General features: G+C 40.7%; 1 protein-coding gene and 1 long non-coding RNA gene across 2 annotated transcripts in view; both read left to right on the plus strand.

Annotated features, from left to right (window-relative positions):
* Positions 1 to 7369: 7369 nt before the first annotated feature.
* LOC115370005 (uncharacterized) lies at positions 7370 to 7874 on the plus strand. Its single transcript, XR_003929213.1, has 2 exons — positions 7370 to 7415; positions 7842 to 7874. It is a non-coding gene; the product is annotated as an uncharacterized LOC115370005 (long non-coding RNA).
* Positions 7875 to 7929: 55 nt separating this feature from the next.
* The window catches only part of LOC115370427 (uncharacterized), a 57627-nt gene continuing 39892 nt past the window's right edge, over positions 7930 to 25664 (plus strand). Inside the window, exons 1-6 of the mRNA XM_030067443.1 lie at positions 7930 to 7980; positions 8179 to 8346; positions 8893 to 9826; positions 9937 to 10098; positions 10190 to 10282; positions 13038 to 13314. Of these exons, the coding sequence (XP_029923303.1) occupies positions 8909 to 9826; positions 9937 to 10098; positions 10190 to 10282; positions 13038 to 13314 (1450 nt within the window). The 5' untranslated portion in view covers positions 7930 to 7980; positions 8179 to 8346; positions 8893 to 8908. The remainder of the gene's footprint in view (positions 7981 to 8178; positions 8347 to 8892; positions 9827 to 9936; positions 10099 to 10189; positions 10283 to 13037; positions 13315 to 25664) is intronic.

A 25664-nucleotide genomic window follows, 5' to 3' on the forward strand; every position in this document is an offset into this window, starting at 1 on the left:
GTAGAGAGAGAGTGGCGACCACTCTGTTCACTCCAACAGTTCCGTTTTTTTTCACAGCAATGGCGGCGTAAGGAGACCCTCTCTCTACAGGCACTCTAGTTCGGGCTTAAAGGGTTTTTAACTTTATTCGGTTAAAGTTCAAACGGTCAACAACCGGTCAAACGGCCACCGGTTAGCATCCCTATCTACCACCTAATGGAAAAGCTTACAAACCGAGTAGAGTCGAGCCGAGTAGGTGCTAGTGGAAAAGCGCCATCATAGGTACTGATCCTCATCCCAACCACTTTGCACTCAGCTGCAAACTGCCCCAGTGCATGCTGAAGGTCACAGCCTGATGAGGCCAGTGGGACTACATCATCCACAAAGCATGGACGCATTATTTTTCTGTGCGTCTAAAACCCATCACAAAAGACCCAAAGATTTTATAGTCCATATACAGTCTAAAAATATCGTAAAACCATAAAAACAAGTAGTGGGAAGCACTGGTTTAGCAGCCAGAGCCAACAAGTCCTCCAACCTATGTGACAAGTACAACTACCAGGAGATATGCCACAAGCCGTAGTGCACATGCATCAAAACCACCAACTGGTTAGGTTTAGGTGCCACAAATACTTGCATAGGTTATGGTTAGAGGAAATTTTGTCATCATGGTGACAATAATACACATGCTTCACGGGAAGCGGAACACATTTGACTGGTACAGATCTCTTGACTTTAAAACGTAACTATAGGTCATGATAACCCACTTGTACAAATAACCTGTGGGGTTGATTTTTGGTCGAGGACAGTCTTGCCAGAACAAACCCTGGAAAAACTATAGTTGGTGGTTACAATCAAGTCAGTCAGGTCAGCCAATTACTCAGTCAGACAGTTGGTCAATAACTAATGCAGTCAGTTATTAAGTCAGTAAAAAGCTGCACAGTCAGTCAATCAGTCAGCCAGTCAACCATAGAGAAACATGTGTAATCTCTCTCTCTCTCTCACACACAGACACAAACAAAGCTATAATAACCAATGATTAACTCTGGCATTTGCCCTTCACACACAAATACACACACACACACACACACAAATACACACACACACACACACACACACACAGACACACACACTTTCCCCTTTGTTGTCTCTGCTCTGCATGAATTTGAAGGAGATTACGGAGAAACCAGAGAGGGTCACTCTCATACATGCACGCACGCACACGCACACACACACACACACACACACACACACACACACACAGACGAAAGAAAAGAAAATGAAAAAATTAAAAGGTGTGTGTGTGTGTGTGTGAATAATAGAGAAAGAGACAGAATGGTTGAGATATGAAAAGAGAGAGAGAGATGTTCCAGCAGAGTGATTGTGATGTGATGAGAGCTGGATGTTGTGATGGAGGTAAAACTGGTGCCGGGTGTGTAATGACATGATGAGTGTTCTTTAACAGCGGCTGAGAGACATTTAGCTGGGGTGGAAACACTTGTGCTTATAGCTCTGAAGAGCCATCATTTTATAGTCAAGTATACCGCTCACTCTCTTCCCTCCTCCGCCCTCCGCTCCTCCCCTTCCACAGCTGCAACAGAACATGGGACAAAAACACACCGCGACAATGAACAGATAACACATAAAGAAATCTGTTTCTTTATTAGCCCATATTGGATACACTGAACTGGACTCCTCGCTGAACATAACGTTCCTCCACATGCTCAGGTTCCAGTGTACGTGTTGCCGACACCAGCGCAAACAGGCCTGACGGTGAAGGGCAGTCATGGCAGGCCTGGCTGTCCAAGTCTCTCTGCAGCAATGTTAAACACATTTGCTGCACATGACCGCATTTCAAGCATGCTGTCCCCCAGTGTCTGTTGCTACAAGTCTGTTGCAGTTCTACTATTTATTATTCTTATTCTTATTATCATTGTTTGTATTGTTTCCTGTTGTCTATTTCAACTTCTATTTTTTTTTTCTCGCTTGTAGTACTTTTTTCCCCCCACGGTTATTGCAGTGGGAAGAGTCCCTCAGTCACAGGCTCACTCTAATCACCCACAGCCAATACATGAAATTAAATGAATAAATACATTACAAACTAAATAAATAAAGAATAAATAAAGAGAACACAGTGAAATAAAATGAAATAAAATGAAAATAAAATAATTGGAAACTTTTTTTGCCTCCTAATATTTGCTTCCTCTGATGAATTTCTATGAAGCCACGGTGTCTGCATGGCAACAGCCACACACCTTTTAAAACCATTTTTTATTTGTTGCCTTAAAATGAATTCAAGACCAATTTAAAAACAAAGGCACAAAATCCAGCATGTTTCTGACTAAACATAGCAAATGAAAGTTGAATTTTTTTTTTTGATTTATTAGATTGGTTGATGTCAGGGACAGTGCACATTAATCAACAGTAAAAACAAAACAAAACAAAACTGAATTGTGAGGGGACATAAAGTCCAACTAATAGGATACAGATAGTGCTACTAACCCTGTTGTGGATTCATCTACAAGAGGATATGGAGGACAGTGAGTACGTTTACATGCACACTTTATTCCTGTTTTAACTTATTTGTCCTGTTTTAACTTATTTGTCATGTAAACACGCACCGAACCCGATTAAGGTCATATTCCAGGTGGAGAGAATTCCGAATAAGACCCCTGGCATATGCCTGTTCCAACCGGAATATTGGGGCATGTAAATACCTTAGTCGGAAAATGCCCCGAACCAGAATACAGTTGCGTCTGCGCATGCTCGACTCGCAAGGAATCCTGGGGCATATTTGTTGCTATGGTTACTGCAAGCGGGGAGAACGACCTGGCGAACAGCATGGCGAAAAGCAGCAAGTCAGGAGTGAGGAGGAGACTGCAGTCCGCCTTCAGCTAATGAAAGATTTTAATATCATGGAGTATATCGATGGGAGAAAACACTGAAATAGCGAGAGCTTCTTCTTCTTCTTCATCTGTATTTGAGGCAGACCAGACGCCTATACGCGTACTGCTGCCTCCCGCGGCTGAGTGTTGCATTACATAAGAGAGTGGAATACAACGAAACACAGGAACATGCCAAGTAACATGTAAACGGAATATTCCAGTTGCCGCGGCGCAGTTACCTTAACTGGAATATTGACCCAAACCGGAATATGGTGTGCATGTAAACGTACTCAATGAATCCTATAGTTATATCATGAAAAGATGAGACCTCGAATAACTGCTAAGACGTTTTGAATACTTTTTAAGGACTTAAAATTAAATCAATTACTTTACGACTTCTTCAAACTATTGGAGCCTGAGGAGATAACCTATCTCCTCTGCTGGAAGAGGAAGGATTTATGTTAGCTTCTCCTTCATGGTGTTTAGTAAATCCTCCAGGCTTTACTACACTGTTGTCTCTGAACATGACTTAGTCTCATCAGCCTGTTGCTGCAGTGAGCTGGCCTCACTGAAAATGAAACATTTCATTGCAACAGTAAAAACAGCGATGCAAGGAGCTTTCTGTACAAAGGGACGAGCCCAGATGCAGGTAACAACGAAAAATGTAAACAGCGTAAATTGCAGAGGAAGAATAGTGGCTTTCATTCACATCAAAAATGAAGTAAACAAGCATAATGGGCCACTGGGGACAAAAAAAAAAGACCTTGGGAATGAAGAAGAGTAGGTAACAAGGGAGGTTAGGAGACAGACTGAGCAGAGAGAGAGAGAGAGAGAGAGAGATTGTAATTGAGTAAGCAAAAAGCAGCTGGAGTGCACACACACACACACACACACACTAGGGCTGTAGCGATACACTAATCTCATGATACGATATGAAACACGATATTCAGCTCACGGTACGATATATATCACAATATTCAGCCAACGATACGATTCGATCTGATTTGATATCATTCGATACAATTACATCATTTTCTGAAAGATTTGAAAGGGACAGTGATTTTGGTGGCATCTTGTGAGTGTTCCATTGACTTGGATTGAATTAACTGAACTGAAAACTGAAAGCATCAACACATAAATAAATAATAAATAAAAATGGGGTGACAATGTATAAAACTGGCTGTAATTCCTAAACTGCTACTGCCATATTTTTGTTCAACCCCTTAAATTAAAGCTGAAAGTCTGTACTTCAGCCACGTCTTGACTACTCCTTTTCAAATTCGCTGTGGTGGTGTACAAGGGCAAAATAATGAATACTGTGTCACTGTCCAAATACTTATGGACCTAACTAACTGTCAGCTACATTGGTTTGGACCTAACTGTTTGGTGTTTTACTTGGTCCGGTTTGCTTTCATACCACCAAGAGCAGGCACACCTTTATGCTAGGGGTGGGAATCACCAGTGATAGATTTCTCATGATTCTTCAATTAATCACAATTCATTTATTAACTGCCATATATATATTTCTGGTTTCACAGCCTGTTTACATTAATTTTGGAGTTATCAGTCTAAATAAATGGACTGCATTTCTAGTCTACTGACCACTCAAAGAGCTTTACAATGTTTGCCTGACATTCACCCATTCGCACTCTGATGGCAGAGGCTACCATGCAAGGTGCCTAGCTGTCCATCAGGAGTGGTGGGCGGTTCAGTATCTCGCTCAAGGACACTTTGACACACTCTGGAGGAGCTGGGGATCAAACCAGGAACCCTCCAATTACCAGACAACCGCTCTACCTCCTGAGCCACGCCACCTGTCAGTATAGTTATTCTAAAGGCTGAATTATGCTTCCGCGTAGGAAGACCGTACGGAGGTTGTGCGAAGCTTACGGGGGTTGTGCGACCGCCGCAGAGCCTTGCCGCGCGCCTCCCAAAAATTGTAACTACGCGGACCCTCCGCAGCCCCACAAGAGCTGTGATTGGTCCGCCGAAGTACATCATTTCCGGCATTTCGTTGCAACCGGTATCACATCCTGTTGTTGTGCCGGCCGACAGCGCCGTTTTTAAAACAACTGTTGTGTCTCGACTCGTCGGTTGTGTTTGAAAACTTTGGAGAGTGCTGGATCTCGCGGAAGAACGCCTGGCCGAGGAGGTGCGCAAGTACCCGCACCTATACGACTCGTCCTCTCGCCAAGAGCAGCGACCATACGTCACAGGGTCTACATTGGTGGGAGGAGAATTGCTCAGTGTGTTTCGCAGAGGTATGTTGGAGACACACGCGCTGCGTAGGAAATGCGTGCTTCGCACAACCCCCGTACGCTCTTCCAACGCTGAAGCATAATTCAGCCTTAACAAACAATGCACATTAATGAAAATATGCCACCAAAAGAATGTTCCTCAACAACAAGGACTCAGGATGCAATTGTTGGTGCTTCTCATCATTATTTCCTCTGTTCCATGGCCGTGACTCATTGCTCTCACATATTTTTTTTTAGATAAAAGCTCTGGTAGTTCAGCAAACAGGCAGTGGACATATCTATAATGGGACAATTACAAAGCTGTGCTCTCTACATATCTGTCTGTCTGTTTATCATGGGCTGCTATTATCTCTTTCTAATGCATCTCCCCTTCTCTGTCTTCCAGTGTCTCTCCCTGCCTGTCTCTGATTTTTTCAGCATGTATTAATATTGCAGTAATCATTTAGGATTAACATGGCTGAAGCGCTGCTGCCAGATTACATTTAGCCCCCATGCTCTCCACTAACTCTGTGCGTGTGTGGGTGTGTGTGTGTGTGTGTGTGTGTGTGTGTGTGTGTGTGTGTGTGTGTGTTAATGTAACATGTGCAACACTGCACATGTTACATTAACACACTCCATAACTGAAAAATGGTAGCCTGCAGAGATTTAAAATTGCATACTCTGCTTCGGTCTGGTCTAACACTTGGATCACTGTAGCCTCCAACAGTGGCCCTGTGGCTCAGTGCAATATAATACCTGGAGCACTCACTGTGAAATGGAAAAGGGGCTTTTAAAAATACATGTGTGAGGAGGGAAAGAGTGAGACGGGAGACTATGATGATGAAGACAGATGTTGAGGTGAATACACAGCATAGATAAAAAGAATATCACAAGTACCGATATGACTCTTAATAAGACAGACTCGCTGTCAAAATACTCTTAGTTATCTTCCACCCATGCACACATCCATCCATTCATTTCCCAGCATTTTTTCCAGTTCAGAGTCACAATCGCAACAGTGCAAGGAGAGCAGCCCAGGTGTCTTTTTGATCCAGTAACTTCCACCAGCTTCTGTCAGTCACTCCAAAAGAGATACCCAAGGTGCATCCTTACCAGCTACCTGAACCACAGGTTTTTCTCAAAGTGGAGTAGGAGCAGCTTGATGCTGAGGTCTAGTCTGATCACTGAAGTCTTTATCACACCACCAACATCTTGTGGAGCATCTTATCTTTGACACTTGTATTTGTAAAATCATTCTTTCAGCCAGCCAGAGCTCATGATGGTAGGTTAAAGTCACAATGAAAGGCAAGCTGTAAATCTACAGCTTGGCTGTGCAGCTCTGTCCTCATCACAGTCCACCTGCATTCCTACAGCCCCAAACCAACAATCAATCTCACGATCCTTCATATACTCAACTGTGAATAAGATTCTCATCCTGGCCACAACAGATTCAGCTGCAGTCTGCTCCTGTGCATGTCGGAGACTGCAGTCAGGTGACATGGCACCTGTGCTAGATGGCTGTCCGTCCACTGCACAGTGTGCATGTGGAGCTGCTTGTTATTGTTGTTCTAATGTTAACATGTCAGATATGAACATTATCCAAGCATCACAAGTAAGCAGCAGTAAGTTAGTCTACATGAGTACACTGTAAAAAGTGATAAGCACAATAAGTTATCATAAGTTGTTTCTATCATTTACTTCCACTAAATACAATGAGTTCTGAAATTTCAACTTAACTTCATAAGTTATTGGTATTCCAACTCAAGGTTGTAAGCCAGTTCAGTGAAATTTAAAATTCAGTGTGTCAACATAACTTAACAATGTGAGTTTTAAAATGGTAACCAGATCTCTCAGAAACTGATCATGACCTCTGCTGTGGTGGCAATTTTAATGCATGGTACAAATAGTGCTGAAAATATGGTCTTTATCTGTTAAGGGACTTATAATTATGATACAAGGTTTTTGTCACACTTGAGCAGGTGCTCCACCCAGTTGCAGTTTTCTATTAACAGAGGAAGAGGAGCACCACCTGAGCAGATTGAGGACATGAAGAGAGAAATTATATAGAGTGGGTCATGAATAAGTTTATTTATTTATTCATTTGTGCATGTGTGTGTGTGTGTGTGTGTGTGTGGAGGTAAAAATGAGAAAAAAAAAAACTGGATCCCTTTTTAAATACTACGGTACAGCAGGTGGCGGTATGCACCTTTAAGCTGCAATCAGTCAAAAAACACAAAAGACGAGGAAGAAGTGACCTGGCGCGCAAGGGCAGGTGGTGTTTGAAGAGGAGCAGGCGAGGAGCGGCTGAAATAAGGTTAGTAGTTGCATTTATCAGAATTTTAATCCATCCCAATTCGTAAACTGGTTATAAAGAGAAATTTCTGTCTCTGTAAAATTTCTAAAGATATCAAAACAAAAACTTGCTAATGCCGAGTCAAGTTAGAGGAGGTGAAGCTAACTAAACAGTACTTCGGTCTACTTTTTAGACTTTATAATGAGGAAATGTAGGCAGCTAGCAAGCGTCTTAAAAAATTCACTCCCTCAGAAGCACAATTTCCTGCGGGATGAATAAAGTATCTACCTACCTACCTACCTACCTACATTCATGGCGCTTGGTGAAAGTTTTGCATAGTGCCGGTGCCATAGTGTCGGTGATTTTGTGTGTGTGTGTGTGTGTGTGTGTGTGTGTGCGTGCGTGCGTGCGTGCGTGTGCGTGTGCGTGCGCACACACACACGGCAGGTGGCGGTATACACTTTGAAGCTGCAAAACGCCAAAAAAAAAAAAAAAAAAAAAAAAAAGAAGACAAGGAAGAAGCGACCTGGCGCGCAAGGGCAGGTGTCTTTTGGAAGAGGAGCAGGCGAGGAGCGGCTGAAATAAGGTTAGTTGCATTTATCAAAATTTTATGATGTTGACACAGTAGGACTGACTCCTCACATCTCTCTAAATGGAACAAAGTATTCAAAGGGAATGATTCTTTCTGCTGGGAGTACAAGTGGCCTACCGGACTTCGGAAGACTTTTGGAAATATGCATTGTTTTGGCTAGTCAAGTTTGCCTTATTGTTGAACCTTTTACAGCATACTACATGGAGCATCTGCGGAGTTACCATCTTGTGAAGAAAAATCCTACTGAGTGTCTGTTGGTGAAACCAGAGGATCTCAACGACTACGTGCCACTGGTGTCATACTTCATCTGGGGCTGCCTCCTGATCACTCCCAAGACATTCTTATTGAAATAAAGCTGCTGTAAGTAATTACATAGTCATATTAGGGCTGAACAATTTTGAAAAATGTCTATGACTGCAATTAAGATGATTTCTGTTAGGTCCTTTTCCTTAAAATAGTGTTAAAATCTCATCTCTCTTGTTCTCATGAGCCTAATATCGTATCTTGTCTCACCTTGTGAATTGAGTGTCATGTCACACCACCAGTAGAAACACCTGAATATAATGCAGCTCATTACAACACTACCACCCACTCACTTAATCACTAAAAAATGCATAAAAAATAAGGTTAAGTATAAGATAAAAGTATTTGATTTAGGACTACATGAATGTGGCCAAAATCATAAAAGAAACATATTTCCTGTGCTATTCATGGTTTTGAAAACAAACAAACATTAAACATGTGTTCATAAGAAAATATTAAATCTGATTTGGTCAGTTTTGCCTGTAGTCAGGACTAGGACACTTGTCATAAAAACTTTTAAGAACAGGTGTGTAAGGCGGAGTAATCCAAGTAGTTTATACTGAATGTTTTTACTTAAAGTGCGTATTTTTTGTCCATTTTCAGGTCAAAGACATCTACAATGCTGCTCCGTGTGATAGTGTCAGAAAGTGAGATCAGACGTCTTGCAGTAGAAGACGTCCCCTCAAGCATTGAGGAAATGTACCAGGTGTTAAGAACCAAACTTGGTCTAAGAGGGGGATTCATTTTGCAGTTCGAGGATCCTGATTTCAATAATCAGTTGTGCAACCTAACAGACATTAAAGACCTTCCTGTAGAGCGGGCAACTTTGAAAGTATTGTTCACAGCTGATGACACCTCAGATTGTACACTGGACACAGCCAGCCTCCCTTCCGTTAGTAGTGGGGATTCTGTGGAATGGCCTGCCCCCTTCCCAATTCCGCAGTTCTCACACGATGTGGAGCTGCAGCTGAAGGAAGCAAATTGTAAATACTGTAATGATGGAACTCTGATGGTGATTCCTAAAGGTTTAAAGACTAATATCCTTGACACACTTGCAGACAGTATGTCGAAGATTAGTGCTTATCCCGAGAGGCAGCACTATGAAAATGTAGCCAAAGCACTGGTGGAGAAGCATCCCTGTCTGCTAGAGCCAGGGTCTGACAAGGGATGGTACTCTTGGTTTCACAGCCTGAAATTTAAACTTGGTAACTTCCGGCAAAAGTTAAGTGCAGCAGGATGCCCTGAAGTTGTCATAAACAAACGAAAAGGAGGAGGTTCAAAGGGAAAATGTGTGAAGAAGTCAAAGAAGGGTGAGGTGAACTACTGTCCCGATCCACCTGAGGGACAGAGCCCCGAAATCGTGGAGGAGAAGCGCAAGATAATGGCGGCCGAAATGATGAAAAGAGACCCTGATCACCAGCTATTGGGGGATATGATGGTTGCCACGTTTTCCCAGCGTAGAAAAGAAATCATTGGAGATCAACCACTCATCACAGAGGTCATTTCCCGATGGCCAGCTCTGTTCCATGGGAGACAGGTAATTACACAACATTAATTCCATAAAGAGATTTAATCATGTAATGTTTGACACTGTGGACTGTCCTATTGAGAAATATGTTGATTAATATTTTCTGTCTATCTTCTCAGATTCAGGCAGAATTCAAGAGAATCGTCACCACAGACCTTCTGGAATCTTTTCTCGACGGACTTGATGACCTGGTCCCAAGACTGCTGGACATATACAAAGCAGCAACCAAATCAGGAAAGAAGCAGCCACTCAAAGACATTTTGGACTGCCTTGTGAAAGATGTAGGTGGAAGTGGATGGTTAGAAAATTAGGCACCATTTGTTATGTTGGCGATAACATTTTCAACTTACTGCATGTCTCTTTGCCTTGTAGGACACAAATGAGAAGAGGAGGGCTGCTGCTCTGCTTGGTCTGCCACACTTCATATCAGGCGAAGATCCCTCAGATGTCATCAGGATGTGTGATGTAAGACCATAACAATTTTGTAATGCAAGTGTGTGTGTGTGTGTGTGTGTGTGTGTGTGTGTGTGTGTGTGTGTGTGTGTGTATGTGTGTGTGTGTGTGTGTGTGTGTGTGTGTGTATTGTTGTCTGTTTTCACTTTTTGCAATCTTTGTGTGAGTATGTGTGATGGGTGGGTTTGTAAAAGCAGAGCATAGTGCTGGCACAGCAGCAGAGCGATAAACCGCTGTGGATGGGGCCCACAACAGAGCATTTTAACCATGTAAGAGAAGTCCCACTTAAAAAAGTATCAGTTAAAGTGTCATACATTTTTAAAATATTTTATAACCTCTTTTCTAACCAGAAGCCAGAGGTCACTGTGTGCCCAGCTGAGGAGTGGTACCCTGCCCCTGGCCATTGAAGTAGGGCGGTTCACAGCTATCCCTGAAGAGAATAGGATCTGTAATGTTTGTGATTTAAAAGATGTTGAAAATGAATTTCATTTTATGTTTTATTGCACCCTGTATGATGATTTGAGGGTCCCTTTATTTGAGGCCATGCAAAACCAAAAACCTGTGCTATTTTGGGTAGATGATGGCCATAAATTGAAATGGCTCTTTAATGCTGAAGTATTTAAGACTGCAAATTTTATTGCCAAGGCTTGGAATAGAAGGCAGCATATTTTGTTTAACTGATACTTTGATGGGTACATTTTGGATTTGACTTTGTATGCCTGATTTATCCTAATGCGTATTTTGTTGTTGCTGTTGTTGTATGTTTGAGTATGGTTTTGTAATGTGTGTAACAGTGTCTTGTAAGCCCATATGGGCTGGGCTTCTGAGTGAAGTACACTATATTACCAAAAGTATTTGCTCACCTGCCTTTACTCATACTATGAACTGAAGTGCCATCCCATTCCTAACCCATAGAGTTCAATATGATGTCGGTCCACCTTTTGCAGCTATTACAGCTTCAACTCTTCTGGGAAGACTGTCCACAAGGTTGAGGAGAGTGTTTATAGGAATTTTTGACCATTCTTCCAAAGGCGCATTGGTGAGGTCACACACTGATGTTGGTCGAGAAGGCCTGGCTCTCAGTCTCCGCTCTAATTCATCCCAAAGGTGTTCTATCGGGTTCAGGTCAGGACTCTGTGCAGGCCAGTCAAGTTCATCCACACCAGACTCTGTCATCCATGTCTTTATGGACCTTGCTTTGTGCACTGGTGCACAGTCATGTTGGAAGAGGAAGGGGCCTGCTCCAAACTGTTCCCACAAGGTTGGGAGCATGGAATTGTCCAAAATGTTTTGGTATCCTGAAGCATTCAAAGTTCCTTTCACTGGAAGGGGGGCCAAGCCCAGCTCCTGAAAAACAACCCCACACCATAATTCCTCCTCCACCAAATTTCACAGTCGGCACAATGCAGTCTGAAATGTACCGTTCTCCTGGCAACCTCCAAACCCAGACTCGTCCATCAGATTGCCAGATGGAAAAGCGTGATTCATCACTCCAGAGAACGCGTCTCCACTGCTCTAGAGGCCAGTGGCGGCGTGCTTTACACCATTGCATCTGACGCTTTGCATTGCACTTGGTGATGTGTGGCTTGGCTGCAGCTGCTCGGCCATGGAAACCCATTCCATGAAGCTCTCTGCGTACTGCACTTGGGCTAATCTGAAGGTCACATGAAGTTTGTAGCTCTGTAGCAATTGACTGTGCAGAAAGTCGGCGACCTCTTTGCACTATGCGCTTCAGCATCCGCTGACCCCTCTCCGTCACTTTACGTGGCCTACCACTTCGTGGCTGAGTTGCTGTTGTTCCCAAACGCTTCCATTTTGTTATAATAGAGCTTACAGTTGACTGTGGAATATTTAGGAGCGAGGAAATTTCACGACTGGATTTGTTGCACAGGTGGCATCCTATGACAGTTCCACGCTGGAATTCACTGAGCTCCTGAGAGCGGCCCATTCTTTCACAAATGTCTTGTTTCACAGTCTGCATGCCTGAGTGCTTGATTTTATACACCTGTGGCCAGGCCAAGTGATTAGGACACCTGATTCTGATCATTTGAATGGGTGAGCGAATACTTTTGGTAATATAGTGTATGACACTTAAATAAAAGAAATCAATCAAAAATATTTTCAGTGCTACTTTGTTTATCTGGGATTTAATACAGTATACAGCAGGCACAGCTGTGCTCATGTGCAAGAAAAGAAGTTCTTTAGATTACAAAAACCTCATGTCAAAAGGAAGGGCCACCTGACAACAATGTAAAGCACTGAAAAAACTTTAAATATGATGCACACTTGCACTCAGTGCTGTCGTATATGGGGGAAAGGTGATGACAATTCTAAGGGCCGACACACAGTTAAAAAAAAAGTGACAATGAATGAGGTAGAGGGGCCCACACCGATATTCTTTCAGGGGGCCCAGAATTTCTAGCAACTTCCCTGCTTGCACTGACATTTCTTTCAAGTGAGACTTCTTTTACATGGCTAAAATATCATTTGTTGTTGACCTCATCCACAACAGTTTATTGCCCTGCTTCTATGCTGTCACTTTGCTCTGCTTCTACAAACTGGGAGTGTGCTGTGTATTACCTGACTCTCTAAGTGAATAGAGGTACCTCATACAACAGAACTACTACTTGAAAGTGTCTATATGCAGGACTTTAAACCTGAATATAGCAGCAAACAACTACTTTCAATGTAAAGATACCTTGGAGTAATATAGTGTCCTGTTCTTGCAGACAAAAATGGTCATACATTATTATTTCTGCTTTTCAAGGCTCATGTTGAGATTCTGGAAGAAGCCATTAAGGGGATGCAACTTGGCCTCCTGATTGGCTATGACGGTGGTGAACAGTCTGCCATTCCACACGAGGTCTTCGATGTGGCAGTTGTGGTCGAGGAGACCATTGTGCTTCACAACATTAAAGATGTGGCACACAGCTTTGCCATGCTTATGGGTGTCATCTACTGTGTGAATCTTGAGTATCCAGATGCTATGAAGCACTCCTTTGAGTTTCTTCAGAGAGTGGTAATGAAGATCAAACCAGACCAAGGTACAAACTGTAACATCTGTACTCTATGTTTTCAGCTTCAGATTCTCATGTGGAAAGAGTCACTGTTCTTTTCTATACACTTAAACTTGTGATGTTAAAATGTGGGGAACTTTGTTTTAAGTTGAGACACCTTGTAAGTTCTCAGACAACATAAACCAGCCTCAGAAAGCTTTTTTTAGAGGAATAGGACGTGAAAATTGGAATCTTGTGCATTTCCTTCCTCATTAGTCAGCATCTTGCAAAATTCCAGACGAATTTAGGTGTTCATTGTTTTTTTATTCACTTTAGAGCTTATACTCAAGAGTTAAAGCACTGATTCTGACCATCTTCATCTTGTTGGACTGATTGAGAAGTGATAGTCTTAACTGTTCTCTGCTCTGGCAGACTTGTTTTACCATATACTGTGTTTTATGAATGTTAAATGCACTTACGCAAAGTTTCAGAAGCCTCAGGGTTTTAAGCACTTTCAGTAACACTTCATTTTGGTCTGATAAAAGATGTTTGTTTTTCTTTTAACACATTCTTGAATGTGAAATGCACTTATGCAAACAGATTCAGGATTTAAAGCAATACATTGTGTTAGACTGTTGTATGATCTGATTGGGTCAACTTTTTACTGCAACTGTTTTATTCAGTGTATGGTTAACTTAAAACTGGAATTACAAAGATGATGCTGCAGTGCAAAATGTTTATGGATTCAACAGGTGAAACCACCCATGTCCAAAATATTTTCAGTTGTTTCAGAGGCTGAAATCCTTGAATCACACCATTATTACTGCTTTTTTCCCTTTTCATTTAAGCCGGTAGACCTATTTTTGCCAGAAATAACACCAAGAAAACACATACTTATCCGGAGGAATTGTGAATGTATAGACCTATTTTGTTCATGCCTGCCTGTTATCATCACATTAAGGTTTTGGTACATACTTTAGAGAAATGAAATTACATAAGATGGCTGGTTTCTTTTACTTGTAATTAAGTGGTAATACTGAAAGGCAAAGCAGCTGATTGGTGCTAAATGTGAATTAAACTGCCCATCGTACATTCCAGTAGCGTCTTTCCTATTCACGCTAACATTATCTTACAAATGCTTTTACAATGTTCTTGTTTAACATGCATACATATGGTCTCACTTCGTCACATTTATTTGTGGTCATGGAGATAAATGTTATTTCACTGGCTTTCGGCTTGTCTCATCTGTCATTTGCCAAAATTGTATTTGACTGAGAAGTAAGCTGTAAGTTGAGGTAATTGTTTAAATAAATGTTGTTGAACATTTGAGTTGTAAGTGTTTTCAGTGTAATCTTTAAGGAAACTGGTAAACTTGGTGTTATTAGTCGAGACAAGGGATAAAAATTGAAAACGTTAGTGTACTTAATTTGCTGTTTTAAGTTCAATTGCTGCCTTAAAAACATGAGTTAAATTAACTTGAAAAGGCATATGGTATGAATATATTAAGTTTTTTTTACTTAAAAATGTGAGTTGAAAGTACGTGTAATGTTATTTTCCCTTTACAAGAGAATTCAAGTTTTCTCGAATGGATAATTTAATTTAGTGAGTTGTTTTAACTAAGAGAATCAAGTTCATAAAATAAATAATCATAAATTAAGTAACTGGTATAACTGAATTATGTGAGTTGAAATAGCATATAATTGTAAGTTTCTTTGACAAGAGACAGCAAGTTTTTTTGAATGGATAATGTAAAATTGCTAGTCTTTTCAACTCGGAGTATCAAGTTCAAACAATAAATTATCATTAATTAAGCAACATTTATAGCTCTCCTTTTTGAGTTGAATAAAAGCTTTTCCTGAGTTTGAGTTCACTTATGTTTTTAAGGCAGCAATTGAACCTAAGTTTTTAAGTAGAACCACCTTGATACTTTTTACAGTGTATGTCTGCTGGAGCTAAGAAAGAAAGCCGGTAAACAATATCTCATTCCCCAAGAGCTATGGTGGAGGTACTGCGGGTGCCAAGCCACGATGAATTTTAAGGTTAAATTAAAGGCTTTCACTTGAATGGTGACAGTACAAGCCATCAGTTCTGATGGGTAATGTAAACACTCTGTCCAAAAATATGGATGAGTTGTTGGTGCTGATCAAAACCCAGTGGAGTTACTGGGAAAGCAGCCTGATCACCCTCACAGAGACATGGCTAACCAGCTACAAACCTGCTGCTAATGTGGATCTACCGGGTTTCATCACTATTAGAGCCGACAGAAACACCAAAGCATGAGCGAAAACTAAAGTTGGGGGTCTCATACCACATGTTAACAACATATGGCGTAACACCGGACATGTGATGGTAAAAGCGATGCACAAACATTGTGCATTGTTCCGGTTCCCAAAGAAGGACGCCCCAGTGATCTGAAGGACTTTTGGGCTGTGGCCCTCACCTCTTATGTGATGAAGACTCTGGAGCGGTTAGTACTGTACCTCTTATAACCACAAACACAGCATGCCCAGGATCCCCTCCAGCACGCGCATAGGGAGTGGGTAAGGGTTGAAGACGCTGTCTCCTACCCTGAAGAAGGAAGCTGTACTGTGAGGATTCTCTTTTTTGACTTTTCAAGTGCATTCAACATCATTCAACCCCGTCTATTACACGAAAAGTTTAGCAGTCTGACAGTTGACCCACATCTTGTGACTTGGATTACTGACTACCTCACTGGCAGACTGCAATTTGTCAGGCTTGGCGGTCGTGTCTACAACACTGTAACCAGCAGCACAGGGGCACCACAGGGGACTGTGCTGTCTCCCCTCCTCTTCACCCTATACACACCAGAGTCCTAGTACAAAATTCGCTGATCATACTGCCATCGTGGCATGTATTGGGGCAGTGAGGAAGGTGAGTAGAGGAAACTGATGGAAGATTTTGTTGGGTAGTGCTGGCGGAACCAGTTGCAGGTGAACACATCAGAAGCCAAGGAGATGGTGCTTGCTGTGGTCTGCTGGGGAGGCAGCACCAGGAACAGAGACAACCAGTGGCTGAACAGAATTATCAGGCGATCAGGCTCTGTGGTGGGCCTGCAGCTGGATGCTGGACTGTGAAAGCAGTGTAGTAGTGGTGGAACTGAGAACTCGGTCCAGACTTAAGGCAATACTGGCCAATGCCAAATACCCTTTGCATAATGCCATTGTTAAACAGAGGAGTACATTTAGCAGCAGGTTGCACTGACAGAGCTGTTCCACAGACAGACTCAGGAAGTCATCTGTACCCCACGCCATCAGGTTGCACAACTCCTTGGTCAGGAGAAGAGGGGGAAGTGGGAGGTGGGTTGATATGGGCTGATAACCATATGTTGAGGAAGGGTAGGAGTCCAATTACAATCTATTGCACTTTATTTATTTATTCATTTGTTTTAAGTATCTATTCATGTTTTTAGAATGTTGTTATTGTGACTTCATTATTGATATCTTTTATTGGTATCTGTTTTTTAAGCAGCTGACGACCACCACCACCCTCTTTCGGGATTAACAGAGTACAATCAATCAATCAATCAATCAATCAACCAACATAAAGATGATGCATTTCATTCAAAACAGAGATTCCAAATATCACTGAGCTGTCTATGAATACCACAAAGAAGCTTGATTCACTACCAAGAATGTGACCACATCTCCAGCTAAGCAACTGTATCACAGGAGCAACCATGGCACTCCATATTCCATCAACACCTCCCAAAAGATCCTGTTAGCCTTTTCCAAATCCACCTGTAGAAAAGGATAAGCAAACTCGATTATCTTGAAGAGAATAAAAACCTGGTCCACTGCTCTGTGATCCTCAATAGAGCTCTTGCCTGAGACCAGATTGCCAAGGGTGTCCCTACCAGGAACCAAGGCTCCCAGAAATATTGCTCTCATGGCCACTTGGCCACACAGTTCCCTGCACCATGATGAGGCTGCCATTTCAGGTGGAGCCTTTAACATTTTGGAAAACACACTGCCAAAGAATTGAACATAGAGGCAAGACGGCACTGTAAAAATGGAAGTATAAGTAGATATGATACCAGGACCTTAAGCTCAGAAACACACTGGAATCTACAGTCTTTTCTTTGTGAATACACCACAGATGTGTTCAATATTAATATGGCTTTTCATTTTTAATCACACCTTCAAGGATGCGTAGTTTCTGACATATAACAGTAAAATGTGCAGCCACTCATCACCACTGAAGACTCCTTTATGTTTTAATTTGCAACTTTGTAAATGCCACCAGTACAAAAATACTCCAGTCGAATCTTCTGCTCCCTGAGCAGCAGAGATGATGTCCTCTCAGTTGTGTTTTTCCAACATGTGTCTCGTACACTCAGTTCAAACACACCATTTTGTCAGCAGCAAGAGCAGAGTAGATTTGTAATCAGGTCCTCTTCTCTCATGAATATGTTTGAAAGTGTTGTATAGATAAAATATGAAGTGTGATTCATGCAGTGTTTTAAAAACATGAAAATTAGAAAGCATACAAAGTCGGTAACTGAGAACACAAACTAACGTGAGTAAGACAGAAAGCATAATTGCTTTAGCCTGACAGAAGAAGAGGTTATAGAGGTTATATATTGAGCAAAACAGGTTTGCATACCATATTCATACGTATATTTTATGTACTTACTTATGTACTTTTTGACATAACATTGAATAGGTAATAAAATGTACATGCAGAAAGTATAGTATCAATGAGTAAAACCAAGGAGGAAAGGCTGTTTTCTTTTTCAGTATTCACTGTTATGTGACTTCATATTGTCCATTACACATTTGACATAAAATGTAATATCCAAAGTATGATTACACAGCTAAACATATTGAAGATGGAGGATAAATAAATCCCTTGGAGGTCTTCTTGGCACCTGGAGAGCCACTAGAAAATACAACATCCACCTGTGTGTGACCCTTGGACACAACTGGCAGCCTGAACAAAATCTCATTTGTTTCAAAGGTTCAAATACTAAAAGAAACTAATCTGCATTTAAATTACCTTAAAAGAGCTCCTCTCTGCAGGACATCCTCTGTGTGCACTCATAAATGGAGCTATGATCAAAGGATCGAAATAACAGTATTGTCCCATCACAGCTCTGTGCACTCCAGGGGTCCGGATGCCCATTCCATGTGGTCTCACCTGACTGGATTGTGACCCGGTGTGAACATGCTCTGCCTGGGCCCAAAGCAGAAGAACAAGTGAATATCTCCTGCTTGATGCAAACTCCAATATTTATCTGACTTTAATTGAGCACTGAATCCTGTGTTACTGTTTGTTTGTTTTTTTTACGCAGTGTGGAAAATGGTTTTTCGTGTGCATGTAGTACCATCATTCAAAATGCAAATAACCAGGAGTGTGTTTTACTGTTTAGAAATACAAATTTATGGTTTCTAATATGCTCGATGTTTAGGTGCAGCTGTGGAAGTACATGCTTGCCTATGTTTCTTGAGAGATAACCAAATGGTTGTGCCCCACATAGAAAGTAAGTGTATTCATGGACAAAGGGCCGCATCCATGACTCCTAACAGATGAACAACCAATTTTCCACCAGCATTGGGGCAAAGACTATTGGTTAGCTACTGCATAGTCTCATCATGGTGGAAGTGCACAGTGCAATCTGCTAATGGCATCACCTTACAAATTATATATACAACATAGTGTCTCTCAGGTCATCAACACCCATACTGTTTAACTTCTGTAGTAATGTGGTGACAACTCTGCAACGTGAACTGGACACACACAGTTCTGCAGTGCTAAAATCTCCAACAATCTGCTGATCTGATCGTCATTGAGACCTGGGCTGGCAGCTGCAGTTCCTTTGAAATTAAAATATACCACTTGTCCCTCCCTGATGGAAAAAAGAGAGCTAATGACTAGTACAGTACAGTCCTCTGCTCCAATGATTCTGGCCTTGTCCCAATCCATACTGTGATTATTTCTTTCGCATTGGTCTGATATGGCGGATTTTAAGAGTTCTTGTTCTGCTTTTTCTGTTTCTTTGCATTCTTGTGAGGCATCCTGCTGTTTCCCTCTCGCATTCCCTGTGGTGTTCTTTCTTTCTGGTGTTGAATGACCTTCCTGTTTCTCGCACATATGTTTTATTGCATGATTTGCACGGTATATTATGTTACATTTTTTGTCCTGTTCTATTTTGTCCTTGGGATGTACCAATAGCTGCTTAATTTTTATGTGTGGGTTTTACTGATGTGTGTATTTTGTATTTTTTCATGACCCGTTGTATTATTCCTCTGACATATGGGAGAGTGACTGTTTCCTTATTTTTGGTTTTGGGTTCTTGTTTGGGTTTTGTTTGCGGTCTAGTTTCCTTGTTGCTGACTTGCTGTTTTCCTTAGTTTATGGCCCAGGTGGGATATTGGCAGCGTGCGAGTGCGTGTCGGATTTGTTTCTCCTCCTCCTGTCTGTCTTCCTCCTCTGTTATGATGGTGGCCCGCTCATAAAGTGTTCTAACAACTGATAATTTATGTTCTGTGGGGTGTTCAGATGTCCAGAGTAGATATTGATCCGTGTGTGTTTGGTTCCTGTGTACTGTTATTTTTACGCTGCCATCATCCTTGTGGTGGATTTTCATGTCCAGAAAGGCTATGGTTCCATCATCCACGTATCACTTCCAGAGGGTGGGTCTGCAGTGTGTGGGTGCTGTGTTTATGGCCGTGGTTTCCAAGTCCTCCATGAAGAAACTGCTCATGATTGCTGATAATGGGTCCCCCATGGCAAACCCTTCCTTTTGTTTGTAAATGGTCCCTTTGTATTGTATTGGAAATATGTAGATTTTGCAACAAACAGTAAAAGTTCAGAAATGTCCTCGCCTGTTAGGTTTGTACGTTTTTTGAGTGTCTAGTCTTTCCCGAGGCATTCTTGTACTATGTGCAAAGTGACATCCACTGGGGTTTTTGTGAATAATGATATGACATCGTGTGAAATGAGGATCTCGTCTGTTTCTATTTTTATGTTGTTGAGTTCTTTTGCGAGTTGTTTGGAGATTTTGCAGTGGTGTTCTGTTAGGCCAAAGAGGGGTTTTATGATTTCAACAAGAGCTTTTGATAAATTATATGTGACTGAACCTATGCTGTCTACTATTGGGTGCAGGGGAATGTCCTTTTTGTGTATTTTTGGTGTTCCATAGATACATGGAGTGATACTTCCAGTGGGTATCAGATGGTCATATGCGTCCTGTGTTATTGTTTTGTTTTCTAGTAGTGTTTGAGAAGGGCTTTGAGTATTTTTTTTCTTTTCCTCTGTGGGGTCTTTTTTTTAAGATTTCATAAGTGCTGCTGTCTCGTAGCATTGTCTCCATCTGTCTTTTGTATTTGTCTGTCCATGACGACTGTTGTCCGTCCTTTATCAGCTGGTATGATTGTGACTGTTTTATCTTTTTTAAGTGAGTCTATTGCTTTTTCCTCCTCTTTTGTGATGTTGCTTTTCGGGAGTCTGGCTGTTTTGAGGATGTTGCTTTGTGTCCTTGATCTTGGATTTTGTGACATGCCAATTCTGTTGCCAGTATGAACTCTTCATGCGGTATTTATGTAATTTCTTGCTGATGACTATTCATCTGCAAGATGCTATCTGTTGCCCTCAAGAAGCTTCTCAGATTAGCCACTGTCATTGTCCCATCTAAGCTGGTGCATTCCATTGTCCTGTGGTAAATGTCCAGCAGACCTATTATCTGAGGAGACATGAACCCAGCCTCCCTCATCTTACCATGCTAGCTGATCTGGCTCACCTTCAGCAGTCTCATTAACACTGATAATGATAAACTGACACTAACACTGATAATAACAGTAAACTGATAAACAGTCACACATTACAACTGATATCCACTGAAACACGACCCATGCCTTTTCTTAATAGAGAACAGGATCATGATTTAAGCTACGCAATGCATTGTGGATTTTATGACACAGACACTCTGGTGGTATTGTTTGTAATTGAGCATTGAAATGGCAATACCTTGCAGAGATATCGTCTACCATAACCATAGTCATGATCAACATGGGCAACTGGTTGGTAATAGTGTAATTTTTCAGCTTTCCAGCCTGAAAGCAAAGTGTTCTCAGATCACTGAGCTAACAAGGCGTTGCTAGATTTGGACTACATTTACAATGTTATTCATATATTAGTAACACATTTTGCCACAATAAAAGAGATGCAGTGAAGTCTTCTGAATCTGGGCCTGTCTTCTGCTTAAGTGTGCTACAGAGCCACAGGTCAGGTGTTCAAGTTCAAGCAAATAATAAAAAAAGCAAATGTAACTCACTTGGTTGAACAAAAAGCACAGAAGAACAAAAGCTAATATAAAGCCCCCCAAAGATCTTTTATATCGGTGTCTCAGTTCTTGCATTTGCGTGTTTCTCGAAACCACTTAGAGAGCATACAAAGTCTGTAGCAGGTCATGGATTACACTGTAAAAGATTACTGTAAAAATACAGCCAAATTCCAACAGTAAGGTACTGTAAATTCTAAAAAACGGTAAAATACTGTAAATGTTGATTCTTTTGGCGCCAAAACCAAAAACAGACATCAACCGTAGGCCACCGTAAGATTTCATGGTAAAATACAGTCGTTGTAACAACATGCTACGATTATGTACCGTTTATTCAAAAATACGGTTGAATACCGTAAATGTGTGAGGACCAAAAATAACAGCAAGCCACTGTAGAATTTTACGGTATAATACAGTATTTTTTCTTTTTCAGTCAACTGAGCTTTAGTCCACATTTCATTTGAGCACAATCCTGCAATCTTGGTCCATCACCTGCTGCTTCCCTGCTCAGCTCCATTTTGCTCCTGTGGCTAACTTAACAAGGTAAATGCAAAGTCAGCATTTTGTCATTTTGTATTGAATATACAGTACATTTTATTGACTGTGCTTTTGCTGAAAAGTCAAATTTATGTTATTTGGTGTGAACCACATGTTGAAAGCATGCATGCTAATGTTTTCAGTTAAAGTTAGCTAGCATAGTTGCTAAGTAGACAGAATTGTATCTTTTTGTTGAACCACATTACCAGTAATGTGTCGAATTAATTGATTTTCATAGCTACTTTGCTGAAGTTCCAAGCAATCAATTTGGTGTGGGATATCGTGTTTCTTCTCCACATAGAGAGGGGAAACTTGCATGTTATGTAGGTTAATGCAAATTAGAGCCAAAAAGTTGTTTGCAATTTGCACTCCACTCATATAGCTAACAGTTAACTGGCTGCCCCTGTTTTGATGTAAAAATTGTATAGCTTAAAGTAGTAGCTTAAGAGTAGCTTAAAAATTATCTGTGTTGGATGAGCAATATTCTTTTAGATAGATAGATATACTTTATTGATCCCAACCAGGGAAATTCAGGGAAATTTGCTGTCAAGGCGTCTAGGTTCGACCTGTCCAGGGTGTTTTCCCTACCTTCTGCCCAATGAGTGCTGGGATAGGCTCCAGTGACCCCTGTGACCCTTGTGAGGATAACCGTTTTGGAAAGTGAGTGTGTGGGCTTCTAGGTTGCAGTATGATAACTTGCAACATATGTGCTAAAACCTGCAGCAATACGTTTGCTTATGTCAGGCACATGCAAATTCATTGTTTCATGCCTAATGCATCTTTTCAGTGTGGTTTCCCTAAATGCACAAGAGCTTTTTCAACATTTGCAGGCTTCCGTTCTCACAATTATCAGCATAAATATGGAAAGAATAAAACTAAACTGGATAGTGCAGGAGATTTAACTTGTCATATTGACTCATGTAGCACAAAGTGTGAGGATATCCGGGGTCTTCTTTCACATCTGAAAAGTCATATAACTGCAGGCAAGGCAGTTGCATGCCCTTTTAGACTATGTGGCAAAAAATTCACAGTTAAGTCTACATTCACATCGCATGTGTCAAGAAAGCATAAAGATTGCTCTGAAGGAAGTGTTGTTGACCCAATTGCAAATCCAAGCAGCACCAGTGACTGCAATGAGTGTTGTGATTTGCACCTTGAGAATCCCAGTGAGTCCAGTTATGAAGATATGGAGGTCTACCCAGAAAAAGCAGACGAAGGACAATTTCTCAGACATTTAGCTTTGTTTTATCTGAAACTACAAGCTAAATTGCTCCTTCCTTCCTCTACTATTCAAATAATCATTGAACATTATCAAGATTTACATGACATAAATCAATCACACCTACTTTCCAAACTTCACTTGGACTGTCTGATGCTCACATAAACACTGTGATAGATACCCTGAAAAGTAAAAAAAAATCAACAAAAAAAATAAATAAATAAAATTTCACAATGTCCTATCAGCTGTATATGTTCAAAACAGCAACACAGCTGTTTCTAAAAGGTCAGCAAAACACATTAGAAAATGTAGCCTTATATTATTCGTAGTTCTCTTCTTGCTATGAAATTTGTATGCATCATGCAGAGAAAACCAACTAAGCATTCAAACTATCATTGCACCAGCCATGTTCAAAGCTAAATGCTGCAGCACGACCAGTCTGAACAATCCAATCAACTAACATGGCTGCCAAAAGGAGGTGGGCTGAGCTTTCTTGTTTGAGAGAAATAAAGAGAGAAAATCTCTCCCTCTCCCTCTCCCTCTCCCTCTCCCTCTCCCTCTCCCTCTCTCTCTCTCTCTCTCCCTCTCTCTCTCTCTCTCTCTCTCTCGTTATCTAGATCAGTGGTTCTCAAACTTTTTTAAATTAAGGACACCTAACTGACAAATTAGACCACAGACCCCCATTTGATAAGGATTTCAAAACTATTCCAAAGTATTTAGAATATGTTAATTAATTTAAGTAATGGAATATGTGTCCCCCTGTGGCCACACTCATAAAAAACTTAATTGACTTTGAGTGGGGCTTTCTGTAGCCCACATCTCCACACAGGACAAGACTGTGACTTCAGTGTGGTGCATGTTATGCATGTTATATGAAGGTTGCTCAGACCCTGTTTAAAAAAAGGGCCTGTTTGTGAAGTTTGTTCAGAGCCTTTTTAAAAAAAAGAGCCTATTTGTGAAATTTGTTCAGATCCTTTTTTTTTTCTCAAAAAAAGAGCCTGTTTGTAAAGTTTGTTCAGAGCCTTTTTAAAAAAGAGCCTTTTTGTGAAATTTGTTCAGATCCTTTTTTTTTTAAAAAAAAGAGCCTGTTTGTAAAGATTGTTCAGAGCCTGTTATATATATGTTTTTCTATGATATTTTAATTTATTGAGCTGCACTTGTATAATCATCTTGTCATTTTTATTTTTATTTATTTATTTTTTTACCAAAATACTTTTAATTGTTCAGTAACTGAATGATTGGCTTCAATAAATGCCAAATGTTGTAAGGTCATCTCTTGTCTGAGCCATTTATTTACAGCAATTGTAAGGGGTTTTCATTTTGAAATGTAATTTTTTAAAATTATTTGCTTCTAGCAGTGTTACAGTAAAGATCACATTCTACAGTACTTCAATGCATTTACAGTAATAAACTGTTTATGGAGAATACAGTAGGAACTGTAAATTAACTGTAACACATTTGCCCATTAAATAACAGTAAATTACTGACAGCTACAGTTGCCAGCATATTACCGTTAATTATCTACAACAGTATATTATCATAAAAAAAATATTGCGGTATTGTACTGTAATTTTTCTCCACAGTATGGTAACGTAATATTTTTACAGTAATATACCATAAAAATTGTAACAGTAATATACTGTATTTTTTTTACAGTACAGTGCCATAATATTTTTAACGGTAATATACTGTTCTTTTAGATAATTAACTGTAATATGCTGGCAACTGTAGCTGCCAGCAGTTTACCATTATTTAACGGGAAAAATGTTTACAGTGTAGTGTCACAAAGTATGAAAAGACGTCAAGAAATGTTACTTGTGGTAGCACATCAAGCTGAATTGTCCCCTATGTGTGCTAGTGTGGATTGATCCTGTAAATTTCCTTTATTTTCTCAATAATATTACGGATCCTTTGCTTCTTTCTTAAAATTCCTATATTTGCTGTTCACCCGGTCCATTAATTTTTTTTCCCCACCATTGCTCGTGTTTATTGTCGACACGTTCCGACGCACTCACAAGACTGTGAGCTAAATTAATATTATCAAAACAGTGTATCCTAACTAATAGCAGCCACTACCCACAATGCAATGCACAATCACGTTGCTGCCTTAGCCAAAATCTGTTATTCAAGCTTATATTTGTTGCCCAATTGACTTCTTCCAGTCTGATTAAGTTATTATCCTCCCAGTTCACAAACAACTGTCGAGTAGCTACTGTAGTGGTTAGTGATCCTGCACTCTATGTTACACTCATATTTTAATGCCTTTCTCACCCAATTATCATAAAGACCTCGGTATAAACTTGCCAACAGTTTTGCATTGGCATCATTTTCTGAGTCTGTCAA

Source organism: Myripristis murdjan, chromosome 13 (assembly GCF_902150065.1).
Source record: "Myripristis murdjan chromosome 13, fMyrMur1.1, whole genome shotgun sequence".
Classification (NCBI taxonomy): Eukaryota; Metazoa; Chordata; class Actinopteri; order Holocentriformes; family Holocentridae; genus Myripristis; species Myripristis murdjan.